The sequence below is a fragment of the Montipora capricornis genome, chromosome 2 (genome assembly GCF_036669925.1).
Source record: "Montipora capricornis isolate CH-2021 chromosome 2, ASM3666992v2, whole genome shotgun sequence".
Classification (NCBI taxonomy): domain Eukaryota; kingdom Metazoa; phylum Cnidaria; class Anthozoa; order Scleractinia; family Acroporidae; genus Montipora; species Montipora capricornis.
The window spans coordinates 50,965,889-50,982,489 of record NC_090884.1 but is presented as its reverse complement, the minus strand read 5'-3'; the positions used below and the strand labels follow the sequence as shown (position 1 = coordinate 50,982,489).

The 16,601-nt window shown below is 43.1% G+C and overlaps 1 protein-coding gene across 3 annotated transcripts in view; it reads right to left on the bottom strand.

Annotated features, from left to right (window-relative positions):
* Positions 1-1,121: 1,121 nt before the first annotated feature.
* LOC138026173 (titin-like) overlaps positions 1,122-16,601 on the bottom strand; it is a 29,631-nt gene continuing 14,151 nt past the window's right edge. For 2 of the 3 annotated variants that reach the window (XM_068873395.1, XM_068873401.1), the window contains 4 exons: positions 14,230-14,546; positions 2,848-13,149; positions 2,215-2,724; positions 1,122-1,581 (listed from right to left, as the gene is read on the bottom strand). In XM_068873395.1, coding sequence (XP_068729496.1) covers positions 1,136-1,581; positions 2,215-2,724; positions 2,848-13,149; positions 14,230-14,546 — 11,575 coding nt within the window. In that variant the 3' untranslated portion in view covers positions 1,122-1,135. The remainder of the gene's footprint in view (positions 1,582-2,214; positions 2,725-2,847; positions 13,150-14,229; positions 14,547-16,601) is intronic. The other variant, XM_068873409.1, reaches the window with a different exon arrangement.

Genomic DNA, 16,601 nt, shown 5'->3' with positions numbered 1-16,601 from the left:
CCACTTCCAAAACAAACAAAACATTTTTTACTAAAATTCTGGCCTCGAGAAATGGCATTTATCCATGTCAAGAGAAACTCAAAATGAGCGAGAAAGAGGGAGTGCAGGGGTGCTGGCCGCGACTGTTCAGCATGACGTCATACAAAACTATCCGGAATTGTGTAACGGCACCTGTTGGATATTCATGGTGGTTTCGGAGTAGTATAGACCTTTTTCATAATGGCGGCCCGATAAAATATTCTTTTGTTTTTTAAAATGCTGATAAGCCGTTTTTTAAAATGCTGATAAGCCTTTCTAGCCTCGCTGCAATGCGCAAAATTCAAAAGAATATGTTAACCAAAATGAGGCCAGTAGATCCAATTAACATAAACACAATAGAATATCAAATCGGTCACCATTTATGAGAGTGGGCTATTCTTCATCCAATAAGCTATTAGATTCAAAGAAATTGTGGAATCTCTCCCGCTCCGGGTTTGGGGAAAGATATACCCATTTCCTTGCTTCTGAAACCCGTTTTCGTTAAAACAAACCGTACTTACACTCCAAACGCCATTTTGAATTATTTTGACTTTCTGGACGTCTCGGGAATCAGACTTCCGTATTCGTGACATCTAAAAATAACTTGACTGAAATTTACGTATCCCAAGGGCTAGACTGGGCGACTTCCTCTCCGTCTCCTTAATGTTATCTTGTCCATGTTTCAAGTTTTCACTCAATTTCATTTATCACGATAATAGATCCAAACTGGAGTAGTTTGTCAAATATTGACTTGACACGAAAAAAATTATCTTATTCGCGAAAGCAAGAACCGTGGAACTAATCTCACGAAAAATTGACGCACGATACTCAGAAGAATCATGCTTGCATGAGTCTTAAGTCAAACCCGTTTTCACCCAGATTATGAAATAGCTTTTACCAAGATAAAAACGGGTTCGATCTCAGAACCAATTTTCCAAGCTGAAAATTTTCATACAAATGAACAAGGTCGTATTTCTAGTTCCTCACACAGTCCCCCGAAGACCCGCATTATCTTATTCAAAGTGTTAAATCAGTTCTAATTTCCTTTCATCGTCACTTTCCTGACCTATCCCGTTGTTGATTTAGTAATCAGTACCTTTCCTCCCTTTGTTTTACCCTATGGAATTGCCTCTATTTCTCTTGGTCGGACATTTTCTTTGAACTGTCCAACGACGTTTCCCGGGGGGAAGTACCTTCCCACGACAATATTTTTGCCATCAGGAGCTACAGTCATTCCCATACCAAACTCTTCAGTCCCGACCCATATTAACTGCGTAAAATGTCCCGTATCATAAGTGAATCCAGGGTTTTCAAAGTCATAGTCTTGTACTTCATCGTACCACATGTCTATTGCCTCGCGAGCAGACAGGGGAATATCCCAGGTGAATGCCAGGTTCTCTCCACGATCCTTTTGTCCACTATGCGTCAGGGAGTCAGTTTTAGCCAACCGCTCAGCGTAATTCTGTGCCTCGGCGGCTAGCAGTGGTGACCAACGAAGTGGCGGAGCATCGTGGAAGGTTCGGTAGTAGTTGTGCGAAACGACGCATTCAGTCTTAAACTTTTCTGATTAGGATGAAAATAAAAACTATGCACAATTAAAGCCTCATTTACACTAGCAAGTTTTCCTTGACAAGCCCACTTGTCAAGGAAACCTTGCCGACTGTACACACTTGCAAGTTTTCCTTGACAAGTTTTTCCTTGACAAGTTTTCCTTGGTAGTGTAAATGGAAAATACGACAAGTTTTCCTTGACAAGTGCACTTGACAAGTAATTTACACTAGAAAATATCGTCCTTGACAAGTTTTTCCTTGCCAAGTGTCCTTGTTCAAATACTAGCATACTAGTTTTTGAACAAGGACACTTGTCAAGGAAAAACTTCTCATATTTTCCAATTTACACTGCCAAGGAAAACTTGTCAAGGAAAACTTGCTAGTGTAAATGGGGCTTAATAGGAAACAAGATTTTGAGCCAAGCCGTCGATCCAAACCACACGCCTTCTTATTTTTATTTTTAAGTTATTATTATCTCCAGCATACTGTTTTACTGTAAAAAGTGAAAATTCCTTTTTAGGAGGAGTCAATGATTTATCGTAGTTATACGAATAAAAGGAGGTACAATGTAGGTATTTCTCCGGCATTTACTACGTATTCTTAAACACCAAATCAAGCTCTTTTTCTTCAGCTTAAGTGCACTAACCTTTTTCCGCAGGAGTCAAATGCGCTCCCGACTTGGAGCGCCTCCTAACACTCGACCGTCTTCTTTTTAATGTATCTCTGGGAGGCTTTACGTTGTCCTTAAATTCGCCCAAGATATTTCCTGCTGGCTTATACCGAGCGACAATATATTCAGTTCCATCCTCAGCAATGCACTTTGCCACTCCGAACTCGCGAGAAGAAGCCCAAACAACTTGGGTAAAGCGACCACATTTGGCGTTAAAAGCTGGGTCTTCAAAGTTGTAATCCATTGCTTCCTTATACCATAAATCGGCCGTTTCACAACCATTTAGCTCTTTTCCCTGCATGCTCGTTATATTTTCTCCAACTTCTTTGCCTTCAAAACTTTCCAGGGATTTCATCGAGGCCAAATGTTCTGCCCATTTTTTTGCGCCCTCAGCCAGCTCCTCAGACCATTTCAATGGTTTAACTTTGTGTTGCCGGCGGTAAAGGTTGTGCTGCAGAAGACATTCTTGCTCAAAGCTGTCTAACCCTGCCAAACAAAGCAAGAAAAGGGTGTTTGACTTTTACAGCAAGCCACTTGAAGCGATGACACTGTTGTAAAACAACAACGACAACAACAACAACAACTACTACAAAAACAAAACAAACAAACCTTCCAGATCGAGAGAAGTTGTTGAAGATACGGAACCTTCCGCTGACATGCATTGTTCACCAGAAGAGTCACTGCTTAGACTATGCTCCGCCTTTTCTTCTTTTGTGTTCCTCAACTCGAAATTCTCTTTGTTATCTTCAGGGGCCTCCGTCACAATTTCGATCTCTGAGTCTTTTGTTGTTCCTGGGTCATCCGGTGAGACCTTCACTGGTTCCTGGCTATCAGAAAATCCTGTCATTGTTACTGGTTCTTTAGTTTCTGGGGAACATTCCTGGAGCGTTTCCTGCTGTTCACCGCAGTCCTGTTCTTCCATTTGGGTACAGTCCCGACCGAGTGGAGCTTCGTCTTTTTCCGTGAAAGCAGCTGTCTGGCGTAGTGAACCAGTCGTCAGAGTCTCGCCTAGTTCATCTTCATGTAATGTTTCTTCGCCACTGGAGTGCACGTCTGAATAAAAAACATTTTCGTCATCTTCTTCCAGTGGAATATCACCATTCCCATCTTCATCAGACTCTACTTGGCTCAGCTTTTCTTCCAAGATGACAAATGATTCTAGCCTCTCGTATTCTTCCAACTGACGTTGCTCCTCTTCATCCAACTCATCTGAATCGTCGATATCAAACTCTGGAGATTCTCGAATTTCTCCTAAGCCCATGTTTTCGAATTCGTCTTCATATAAAGTCTCTGGAGCAGGTCTCTTGGCGTGTGCCTCATCTGTGGTAGTTTCTGCAATGTTGTGGTTTTCAATATCGTTTTCTTCTTCGGGAATGACATAGATTTCCCGATGGTCAGAAATGTCTTCTTCACCAGAGGATTCAAACTCGTCCCCATAGCGCACAAGTATAAACTCTTCCAGGTTTTCTTCCAGTGGTTCTCCTTGGCGGACGTATGTCTCAGAAAAGGGTGCTTCGTCTTCGTCAACTTCCTCATAACTTGGTTCCAAGCTTTCCGTTGATGAAAATTCTACGTAATAACGTGTTGCTGTAGCACTCTCATCTTCGTCATAAAAATCCACTTGGCTCAAATCTAAAGGTTGTTTACGCGTCTTTCTTATTTTCAGGTTTTCAAGGGTTCCTTCGTCATCAGATTTCTCCCCAATATCTTCCTTCTCTAGAAGACGTTCACCTGCTTCACTTTCATTAGTCAAACTGTCTTCATGTTCGTCCATCAAATTCTCTTCATTGGTTCGTTCTTCGTGGACTTGAGACCCCGTTATTTCGCATCCTTCCTCCACTTTAGGCACTTGATTGTCTGATTCTCGCTCCTGAATTTCCTGTTCCAGCTGAGTTTTACACGCTGTGATCTCAAGTTCTTCTTCATAAACAGCTGTGCGATCCACATCTTCTTCCTCACGTTCCGCAAAAGACTCTACTTCGAGTTCTTCAATGGGCTCATCTGGAAGCGCTGATACCTCTACCTCTTCTTCAAAGACTGCTGAGCGGTCCACTGGACTGTCTTCCTCCGTGCACTCTGCATAAATGATGTCTTTTTCAGTAGGAAGAGCCGAGACGTCCAGCTCTTCTTCAAACACAGGAGTTTCAGTTCTCGTCTCATTCTCATCAACTATTTCGCGGTTTTCTTCAACAAGGGAACCACCTTCTTCAAAAACTTTAACTTCAACTTCTTCGTCAAGAACAGAAGTTTTCATTAAGCTGTTGGCGTCCGATTCGTAGACTACATCCTCAGCTGCTCCCTGAAAATTCCCTGCATCATCTTTTTCCGCCTCGTTAAGATTTCGCTTGTCCTCTACACCGGCTTCACTCTCGTTACATGTGTCATCCTCCTCTACTGAATCTGACCTAGAGGGTCTTGATTGCTCACGATCAATGCTTTCAGCTCCCTCACCACGGAATTCTTCCTCTGATAGGGCTTCATCCATACGCATCACATCAATTTCTTCTTCAAAATGTTCAACCGCCGATTCTTGCTCAAGCATAGCTTCGTCGTCCTTTAAAATTGCTGTCAAACGATCCTCTCGCAGTAACACTTCCTCCTGGTCATCTTTGGAAGGAGACCGAGTAACTAAGGTCTTCACCAAAGTGGTTTCACGTTCCACAATCGCGTGAGGATTTCCGAGGGAAGTGGGTAATTGTTGTTCTGCCACCTTGCATTCCAAGACTTCGTTTTTTAGAAGGCGAACCTCGGTTTCTTCTTCTGAAAATTCCTTTTCATATTTCTCTAATTCTTGATCTTTAGTCTCCTTGTCTAAAATACTTTCACTGAGTTTATCGCTGGTCGCTACCTGTCGAAATATGCATGCGCTATGAGACTCAAAGTTATATTCAAGAGTCCTGCTTGTGGACTCTGCAGCAACGTGAGAGATACTTTGCTTAGTCCTAGTGGAGAAAACGTCAACTTTCTCTTCCTTCTCATGTAATATTTTTATCTGCCTTCCTTGTTCGCTCACAATTAGACTTTCACTTTGGCTGAGACTAAAGCTTTCTTCATCTCTGGGAAGCATAAGACCGTGCTCGGTAAAAGTTCCTTTATTTTCACTATCAGTGGTGGTTTTCTGTGCTTTCGTTACCTCTCTTTTTCCAGCTTTCTCCACAATTGGCTCTTCTGTCTTGTTCTCCATTTGCCAAGAGTAATCGAAAATCTTCTCTTCCTTTTGCTCACGGGAAACGGCTGAAACGGTAGGCTCACTCTCAATAGTCGATTGTTCGATGGTTACATTTCCTCGTTCTTCAGGCTTCTGAGCATTCACTTTGCCCAAAAGATCGACTCCCTTCTCATTTTTCTGAGGACTCAAATGGTCTTTTCGACTTGTTTCGACAATGACACTCTCTATGTCCATAAACTCTTCAGCGAACTCTCTTTCATTTAGTTCCTCTTTCACGCTATAATCAGTAAACCCCACATCTGATAACTCTGTTGCTGTCTCCAATGACTGCCCAGACACGTAAGGAATCTCTGGTCCTTGCGAACGTTCCTGGAGGTTGTCGTGATCTTGTACCTTTTTTTCCTCAATATTGTCCTCGCGTTGTTCTTGCAAAACTAGTTCTTCAGTTATGAACAGAGGCGGTAGACACTTCGAGATTGACTTCTCTGAAACAGTATCTCCCTCCCCGTAATTTATCGAATGGTACGTTTCAATGTCGTATTCCTCGTTGATTGTTTCGTAACCTTGTAAGTCTTTGAGCTCATCAGACACACGCAATGGTGACGATGAAGACTCGGACAGTAATTCTGAAATGGAGCCTTCTTCGCTCCCTTCGAAAGCTTCCACGGTTTCTCTTTGTTTAACTTTCGCTTTTTGCTCTAAAATATGCTCAGACACGAACACTTCTGCCACTTCGTGGGATTCAGAGATAATTTGATCATCTGGAAGGTATTCCATGGACGCTTCGTCTGGATATTCGTATTTCTCAGTTTCCACTTCACTGTCTTTCTTGAGTTCGTTCTCTACAAAAGCGAGGTTTTTGTCCTCCAAAAGCTCAGACACGGAAATCTCTGACACTTCGTGAGATTCAGAGATTACTTGATCATCTGGAAGATAATCCATGGCCGACTCTTCTGGATATTCGTGTGTCTCAGTTTCCACTTCACTGTCTTCCTTGAGTTCGTTCTCTGCAAAAACGAGGTTCTCGTCCTCTAAAACAAGCTCAGACAGGGAAACCTCTGCCACTTCGTAGGATACAGGGATTTCTTCATTATTTGGAACGTAACCCGTGGCCGCTTCTTCTGGATATTCGTATGTCTCGGTTTTCACTTCACTATCTTTGTTGAGTTCGTTCTCTGCAAAAACGAGGTTCTCGTCCTCTAAAACAAGCTCAGACAGGGAAACCTCTGCCACTTCGTGGGATACAGGGATTTCTTGATCATCTGGATGGTATTCCATGGCCGCTTCTTCTGGATATTCGTATGTCTCGGTTTCCACTTCACTGTCTTTCTTGAGATCGTTCTCTGCAAAATCGAGGTTCTCGTCCTCTAAAACAAGCTCAGACAGGGAAACCTCTGCCACTTCCTGGGATACAGGGATTTCTTGATCATCTTGATGGTACTCCATGGCCTCTTCTTCTGGATATTCGTATGTCTCGGTTTCCGCTTCACTGTCTTTCTTGAGATCGTTCTCTGCAAAATCGAGGTTCTCGTCCTCTAAAACAAGCTGAGACAGGGAAACCTCTGCCACGTCGTGGGGTACAGGGATTTCTTCATCATTTGGAACGTAACCCGTGGTCGCTTCTTCTGGATATTCGTATGTCTCGGTTTCCACTTCACTGTCTTTCGTGAGATCGTTCTCTGCAAAATCGAGGTTCTCGTCCTCTAAAACAAGCTCAGACAGGGAAACCTCTGTCACTTCCTGGGATATAGCGATTTTTTGATCATCTGGATGGTATTCCATGGCCACTTCTTCTGGATATTCGTATGTCTTAGTTTCCACTTCACTGTCTTTCTTGAGTTCGTTCTCTGCAAAATCGAGGTTCTCGTCCTCTAAAACAAGCTCAGACAGGGAAACCTCTGCCACTTCGTGGGATACAGGGATTTCTTGATCATTTGGATGGTATTCCATGGCCGCTTCCTTTGGATATTCGTATGTCTCGGTTTCCACTTCACTGTCTTTCTTGAGATCGTTCTCTGCAAAATCGAGGTTCTCGTCCTCTAAAACAAGCTCAGACAGGGAAACCTCTGCCACTTCCTGGGATACAGGGATTTCTTGATCATCTGGATGGTACTCCATGGCCTCTTCTTCTGGATATTCGTATGTCTCGGTTTCCGCTTCACTGTCTTTCTTGAGATCGTTCTCTGCAAAATCGAGGTTCTCGTCCTCTAAAACAAGCTGAGACAGGGAAACCTCTGCCACGTCGTGGGATACAGGGATTTCTTCATCATTTGGAACGTAACCCGTGGCCGCTTCTTCTGGATATTCGTATGTCTCGGTTTCCACTTCACTATCTTTGTTGAGATCGTTCTCTGCAAAAACGAGGTTCTCGTCCTCTAAAACAAGCTCAGACAGGGAAACCTCTGCCACTTCCTGGGATATAGCGATTTTTTGATCATCTGGATGGTATTCCATGGCCACTTCTTCTGGATATTCGTATGTCTTAGTTTCCACTTCACTGTCTTTCTTGAGTTCGTTCTCTGCAAAATCGAGGTTCTCGTCCTCTAAAACAAGCTCAGACAGGGAAACCTCTGCCACTTCGTGGGATACAGAAATTTCTTCACCATTTGGAACGTAACCCGTGGCTGCTTCTTCTGAATATTCGTATGTCTCGGTTTCCTCTTCACTATCTTTGTTGAGTTCGTTCTCTGCAAAAACGAGGTTCTCGTCCTCTAAAACAAGCTCAGACAGGGAAACCTCTGCCACTTCCTGGGATACAGCGATTTCCCTATCATCTGGATGGTATTCCATGGCCACTTCTTCTGGATATTGGTATGTCTCAGTTTCCACTTCACTGTCTTTCTTTACAAAAACAAGGTTGTCGTCTTCGTTGTCTGAAACCTCGGCAGCAATATTCACAAGGATAATTGGTACCTTGGTTTCTGTCTCCATTACCATAGCATCAGTGGTTCCAATGGTGTCTTCAAACATAGTTGGCGATTGTTCCGAAAGCAACGCCTTCTCACCAATTTCCTCCTTACGTTTTGGTTCGTACGGCTCATGAATAACATCTGTAAATTGTAAATGCGCACTCTCCTCCTTGCTATCTTGTTTTTTTAGGCCCGTTTCCATTGTCACTTCCTCAGTTGAATCCTGCTGAGCAGAATCAATTTTATGTTCTATCGCAGCAGCTGCAATACTTAATAAAGACTGGGGTGACTTCAAGACAACAGTAGACTCATGGGCCTTTAGCTCATGAAACTTCTCAGCAAATGCCTCTTTCTCTGTTTTTTCCTCCTCGCATGATTCCTCTTTCGGTTCCACATTCGATAATGTTCCAGCAATGTGAAGTGAATTTAGAGGTGTTTCCAAAATATCAGTGCTTATCACTATCTCGTGGTTTTCGTCATACCCTAAGCTTTCTTCTATCCGTGCATCCTCCTCAAAGGCCTCAGCATCGTTTGCAACATTTGCCATTTCTCCAGCAATATTTTCTATTTCTGCTGGCTCCACAAATGACTTTGTTCCATAGCTGTTCTCAAATTCCTCAAACTCTTCGACGTAAACAGATTCAGGAGGTTCGTCGTCGTCTGTTGCCTCAACCATCCCGCTGTCTAAAAACTCTCCAGCTATATGACTGTTTTGTTCCAGGCACGTAAGCTCAGTATGGCCAAACTTCACTTCAATGTCATCTTCCCGCACATCAGCATGCTCCAGGTCTTGTTCATCTTCTTTTTCATGCGTTTTCTTGACTAATGGAATGCAAACATCTTCTCTAGCGGTGTGTATAGCAAATGATGTTCTATCAGGTGTCATTTCATCCGCAAAGACGTCCTCCTCCAAGAAAACCGATGTCTGGTTTTTTTCTTCATCCGATATCATTTCAACTTCTTCGAAGGTTTCGGTATTCACACTTTCTCCAGCAAGGCCGTGTGTTCGAGAGGATGACGTATTGGTAATCATTTCATCTACAGTTACACCTTCTTCGATGAACAGAGACGCTCGCTTGCTTTCTTGGGTGTCGTCTTGCTCAATTTCGTCAAAGATCTCTTCATTGTTGATATCTTCTGCTGTTTGTTTCGGCGAAAATGAGGTACAGGTTAAAATCTCATCTTCATTTATGGCCTCTTCGTAAAACAGCGATGCTCGTTTTCTCTCTTCGTTGGGCTCTTCGTTAATTTCGTTGAAGTTTTCCACATTTTTGCCTTCTCCGGCTACTTGGTTTGGCGAAGAGATAGCGCTGGCTCCTACTTCCTTCACACTTGAATCTTCCTCAAAAAATAAAGAAGCTCGTTTTTTCCCTTCAAAACACTGTTCCTCGAGTATTAAATCGATGCTTTCGTTTTGCGTGCGTTCACCAGCAAGGTGTGTAGGGGGAGATTTTGTATTGGTCGTAATTTCACCTACAGTCATCGTTTCTTCCACGATTAGAGATATTCGATTGCTTTCCTTAGTGGCTATCTCATCAACTTCTTCAAAGGACTCTTCGTTGTTTATTTCTCCTGCGATGTGTTTTGGAAAGGAAGAAGCATGTCTCGTTGCTTCTTTAACAATAGTAGTTTCCTCCATGAAAAGCGATGCCCGTTTGCTTTCAAAGGTGTTTTCGTCGTCAGTTTTTTCAAAGGTCTCCAATTCTTTGCTTTCCATTATAAGGTGTCTTGGCGAGGAGGGTCTGTCAGTCCTCACTGTTTCTACATTTGGAACTTCCTCTACAATACGTGATGCTTGCTTGTTTTCTTCATCCGTTACTTCGATGATTTCCTGGTAGGGCTCAACATCTCTACTCTCCATTGCAAGGTGTTTTGGCGACGATTCAATGTCAGTTCTCACTTCGTCCAAAGTGACGGCGTCTCCGAGAAAAATCGATGTACGTTTGCTCTCTTCACTGGGTTCGAATTCTTCGAGAATTTCCTCAAAGCTTTCCACATTTTTGCTTTCCCCGGATACCTGTTTTGGTGAGGACATAGTGTCTGGTAACAATGCATTGACCATTGAATCTTCCTCTATGAACAAAGAGGCTGGTTTTTTAAACTCGCCATACTCCTCCTCGTTTATTTTTTCAACACTTTCATTTTGAGTACATTCGCCAGCGATGTGCCCTGATGACGAAGGGATGTCGGTCATAACATAATCTACAGTAGAGTCCTCCTCCGTGAACTGCACGCCTTGTTTCTCATCGACAGTTTGTTCGTCAATTTCTACGCCCTCTGTGAGTGTTGTAGGATCAACATTTAGAGTTTCACCTGCCACATGTAAACGCTCGGAAAATTCTTTAAGTGTTATTGAATCAACAAAACTGTTTTTCTCTTCAAACAACGAAGCTCGCCTGTCTATATCAGCTTCCTCAGGTTCTACTTTTGACACAACAACGTTATCAAGTTTTGCTTCGGCCACCTTCAGCTCTTCAGCTGGTTTACAGTTTTTACTCTCATTAGATACGTGCTGAGGGAACGAAGAAGAAAAGTCAGTCATCGTGTCATCCACGTAAAATGACTCATGTGACTGCTTATCAGTCATCGTTTCTTTCATTTCATCGACGTGTTGGGCGTTTTCCAGCTTGCCTCCTTGTAGAGTGGCTACCTCTTCATAGGGAAGAAATAACTCCTCAATGTTTATTTCGGATCGCACTTCTGGACGAACTTCGGCAGCAATGTTTTCCGAAATCTCTGGTAATTGGCTCTCTGGAATAGATTTAGGAGCGGTACAGTAGAGAACAGGTTCTACTGGTTCGTTCGGATCTTCAACTTCAGGCCGAAGTTCAAGTTGAAACTCTCTTTCTTCGATATTTAGTGCGCGTTCCTGGTCATGATCACGAAAAACAGCTTCGCATGGAATTTGCTTCTCAATAGTCTCATTGCTATCCTGAAATGTTTCAGCCGTCAATGATACATATTCATTTTCATTTTCTTCACTTTTAACGTTTAGTTCGCATCTAACGTCTCCACGAACTTCGGCAGTGATATCCTCCTTAACTTCTGGCAGCTCCCTGAATTTCAAGATGGGTGTGTGCTCGTAAGGCAACGGCTCCAGCATTTCTTCACCAGCAAGGTTAATGTCAGGTGAGATAGGTACTAAACCGATTTCGTCGAGGAGTCTGTCACGTTCCTGATGATGATCACGAATCGCGACTTCGTACGATTCTACCGACCTCGACGACTCACTTACGTCACTAATGATTATTTCACCCTGTGCAAATTCCTCCTGCTGTGTTGGACTTTGCATCCTTTCCAATAACCTCTCAGGATCAGAAGCACTTTCATTTTTATGTTCTCGTTCTACTGCTTCAACATTTTCAGTGACGGGTTCAACGTCATCGACAGCCAAAGACAATTGAGACTCGTACGCTAGGATTACATTTTCTGGGACTGCTCTCCCGTCCAGCCTTTCTTCTTCCAAGTATTTTGCCGGTTCTAGCCCGAGATCACTGCTTACTCGTTCCATTTTATCGTGAAGTTCACTTTTATGATCTCTTAAAGTCGCACAGATAATTTCGGCAGACTCGGGTCTCTGTATCTCCTTGCTTGGTTTTAATATCCCTTCTTCCGCGTCACTTTCCACCTTATCACATTTAACTTCCTCTCTTTGTAATCTTGCCAACAACTCAACGAAATCTTTCTCCGACTCCACAATTCGTTTCTGAGAAGCCTCGCATGTCTCTTCAATCGGTGTTCTTTTCTCTCCAAGACCTCCATCTTCCGTCCTGCTGAAAATATTTTGCAAAAGTTGTCCTTCCATCGTCTCACCAAAATCAGAGAGTTCATCACTCCCACCTGGACGGTCGTCAACAGGTATCAGCATTATCTTAGAAATCAGTTCTCTCAATCGAATATCAATTTCTTCTCCTTTCGTTGTGGCGTAGCAGTGTTCGGGATCTAACGTCCTCGTGAACAAAGTTTGTGGAACTTCAACTGTCGCTTCACTTGTGTCATGCAATTCGTCAGGGTAGTCATGTGGGGAGTCATCTATTGAATCTTGTGGTTCGGCCTCTCTCACTTCAAAAGATTGGCTCTCAAGAAATTCGGCAGCAGCACCCGAGTTCAGTGGCGTCACAACTCTTCGTGTTAACAATATCGGTTCGTCCTCGGTATCTATGATATCAGAATATTGGTGAGAAGCGTCTTCATCTGAAAACTCGAAAATCTCCATTGTACAAGACTCTTCCTCTATAAATTCATTGGTCTGACAGTAAGTGTCCTCTAATTCATAATCCTGTACGTCTTCTGGTCTGTCGTCATAATAAGCAAAATCTACAATGTCCTCTGCGTCCGATACACTAACTAGACTTTCCTCGTCTTCTCCAGCTTCATCTTCGAACATGTCCTCGCGTATTTCTCCCTCGTCCCCTTCCATGTGAGCGGGAAATAAGTCATCAAACTCTAACTGGCACTCAGGTTCATCATGCTCCTGCTGTGGGTGTTCTTGTCTTTCTTCTCCTTCTTCTTTCTCGCGAGATAACTCCGGCTCTGAAGTGGAATCTAACTCTTCCAGTTTGTCTTGAATCAGGCTTCGTCTAAAAGAAGACTGTGAATTCGAGGGCGATTGCATCTCAAAAGTGCGTTGAAATGTCTCAAAGAAAGCTACTTTTGAAAGCACGTTCCCTGGTTGAGTTTCCGGCTCTGTGCCCTCTGAATCTAGTGAAAGAGAACGTCGTACTTCACATACGCGGTGGTATAGGTCGTCTTCTGGGTCAGAAAACAAATCAGCCTCCTCCAATTGGGGTTCTTCTGTTTGTAAATATGGCTCCTCAGAAACACAGTCGACGCCTACGTAGAAAATGCGAAATTTTAAAAAGACGTTTGGTAAGAACTTTTAGAAAAACTGACTACGACTGCGTGTCACTTATCAACGAAACATGCAAACGGCAGGGCAAACAAGTCCTGCACATTCTGCTTTAGTGCATTCTAGAACAAATTAACACAGGGAAACATCCCCGTCCAGGGAACAACGTCCTCCTCCCCCCTCCCCCACTTCAAACGTCAAATTGTTCTTTAAAATTCCATACAACTTACGAAGTACTTGCAAGGGATGTCAGGTGGGGTTTACGAGTTATAGACCTTGCCTCGGTTGTTCAAAAGGTGGATAATGCTATCCACCGGATAAACGCTAGCAAAACCAATTGAGTTCTCCAGTAGATAGCGTTACTCACCTTTTGAACAACCGAAGCCTTGTCCGAGAAGAATTGATTGATTGTTTGCGGATGCACGGATTCTCTCTAAGTTATTTTAAGACCTCGAGTGTTGGTTCGACCGGGACCCGGAAAAGTGACCTCCCTCGCTGTAGCAGCAGGACGGAGCCATTACAACGACCCTCGTGATCGGTTCGAACAACAATGGGCACAAAAATAATTTACAACGCAAACGACGGAGCCAAGGATGGAGCCTAATCCTTAACACAATAGTTGCATCCTATACCGGGCCATTGAAATAAGAGGCTGTAAAGAGCCGTGCGATCTGTCACGGTGGTCCGATGATCAAACAAATGAGCCAAATGGTTAGCGGTATAAAATGGAACGGCTGCTATGACTGCGGAATAAAGCCAGGGGAAAGCAGGCTTACTCTCTGGATAGGACGGTAAAAATGGCGCAAGAGCCGCATTACTTCGTAGAACGAGCTCTGTATTTTATGCAATCTCTTTCTTTAAGTCTCATTCCACCTACATTGCTACTTGTTACGCGAGTGAATAAAGACTACTGAAAAAAATCAATGGAAATACCACCGAAGTTCTCCATTCCGTCTATCCTTGAGTTTCAATTCTTTAGTGCCTCAGCCTAGACACTATCCAAGGCGTGGTATAATTTTAAATCTCTTCTTTTAAAACTTAAAATATTGCCTATCAACCCTCACCTTCCGCTCTATTTTCCTGCTCGTATACCATCTTGGCGTTTTCCACATCATCACATTCTTCCCCTCTTCCATCTTCGTCTTGATCCACCTTCTCTGCGTAATCTTCATCTTCGCCTTCATCATCAGCATCATCATCATCATCATCAAGTTCTTCTTTAGCAGTCTCCTCGGCAACTCCCTTTCTCTGAAGTGTAGGACTGTTGGGATCTATCCATACTAATCGAGTGAAGGCATCGCTGACAGTAAGGGAAGACGAAGGTTCTTCTTCATCAGGCCTAGGGACGATATTCTTGTTCTCGTCGATCTGATCAACGTCACTGAGAGAAAGAGTGATATTAAGACGTGCATTATATCGTAACCAAAAATCAAACAATGTGGTCAGAATATTTAATATCTGAAATAAATCAAATAGGTTGGTTTATATACCTGACTCGGTTGCGTCAAGGCAGCGAAACTTTTTTCACGAATTTCTTTCATTTGAATCAAGAGGAATATTTGCTGTTTTTAGTCAATGCATTTTGAGTATTTCCTCGGGAGGGCTTTCCATAAATGCGGAAAACTAATTTTTCTTCACTATCGTAATTATTGATTGGGTTTGGGGAGGGGTGCAAGTGACCTAATTCTCCAATAAAATCCGCGGAAAAACTCGAAATGAAGGGTTCACATTCTACGTCTACAAACTAGCCAGGAACTAAATAAGTGGGGAAGCTGATTACGAGATTACCTTAAAATTCCACGCTGTACGCTCGCGTTTTACATGGAACCATAGTTAATCGAGGGACTGGAATCGATGTTGAATTTACGGTAACCCTGCACAATCTTTTGTTTTGGTTTCGCACGGGTTCGCAAATTAGTTGCGCGTAATTTAATCAAACGATTTGATTAGTTATCTTCTCGAAAAAAGGTGCGTTTTTTGCAGGGTCAAGGCCAAGAATACAGACAAGTTGTCGTATTTCATAACCATCTCCATGCATTAACTATGATGGAACTCGGCACCTGGTCATTTCACGTGCGCATATTTGCTGAGAACGTGAAAGAAATTAGACTTACAAACGCACGTGCACAGCACGTGCACAGCCATTGTCTTGCTTAATCAATGCTATTGACGGTTTTTGCTGACGTTCGCGCCATTTCTTAAAGGCCCTAGTAGGTGGTTTTCACGTTACGTCATCTCCGCCATGTTGGTGGACGAAAACAAAGGATCTCTCATTAGCTCCTCTTGTTCGTCCACCAGCAATTGCAGCATTTTAAACCGTGTCTCTTAGAGATTGGTTTGAAAACCAGCTATAGAGTATATGCACGGCGGCCATATTGGAGGACCGAAACAAAAGAATGATATTCCTTTGGGGAATAAATGTTATTTTTGTGCAAATATCTTAAATTGTTTTGGTCCTCCAACATGGCCGCCGTGCACATACTCTATAGGGAGCTTCAGAAAACGGCAACGTCGAGGAGAACTGGAACGGCACAATGATTGAAAACAATGGCTTTGCAGGCCCTGTTTCTGGTGAGACACAGGAAGTAGTTTCTCTTGGTTTTTGGATAACACGTTTTCGCCCATGAATTCACGATTATCCTGAATTTTTTGAATTTCCTTTGAATTCACTATTATCGTGAATTTTGGACACTGTGTCCCAGGACTTGTGGTAGCAAAGAAAATAAGGAAATAAAAAATCATATCCGTGGATTGGATTTGAACCCGGAGTTTCTACTCTATCAGAACCGCTTCTTTTCGCTTTACCACTGAAGATCAAGACACCGCCTTTCTCAAAAAGCCATTTATTTACGTCTACCATGGAATAACGCCCCTGAAGAGTAATTAGGCCTAAGCTTTGATTTTAAAATGTTTAGCATTGTCGTGAAGTTTGGAAACCGACCTTTTGTAGTGTTTAATGTTGTTTGTTGGCTAATGATAATACAGCATTCAGCATTATGCTTTGAATTCACTATTATCGTGATTATCGTGATTATCGTGATTATCGTGGGGTGCAGGGATGGCGCAGTGGTGAGAGCACTCGCCTCCCACCAATGTGGCCCGGGTTCGATTCCCGGACTCGGCGTCATACGTGGGTTGAGTTTGTTGGTTCTCTACTCTGCACCGAGAGGTTTTCTCCGGTTACTCCGGTTTCCCCTCTCCTCAAAAACCAACATTTGACTTGATTACTTTCATTGTTCATTTCAGTTTACAGTGTCCCCAATTAGCGCTCCAGCGCTAGAACGACTAGACACTTAAATAAAGTTCCTTTCCTTTCCTATTATCAAATAGTTTTTAAAATATTGTCCCTGAGCATCTAGCGGTATGGTGGTCGAGTGGTTAGGTGCCAGGTTAATCAACAGTCCCAGGTTCGAGCCCTTTTGTCCATACACTTGTC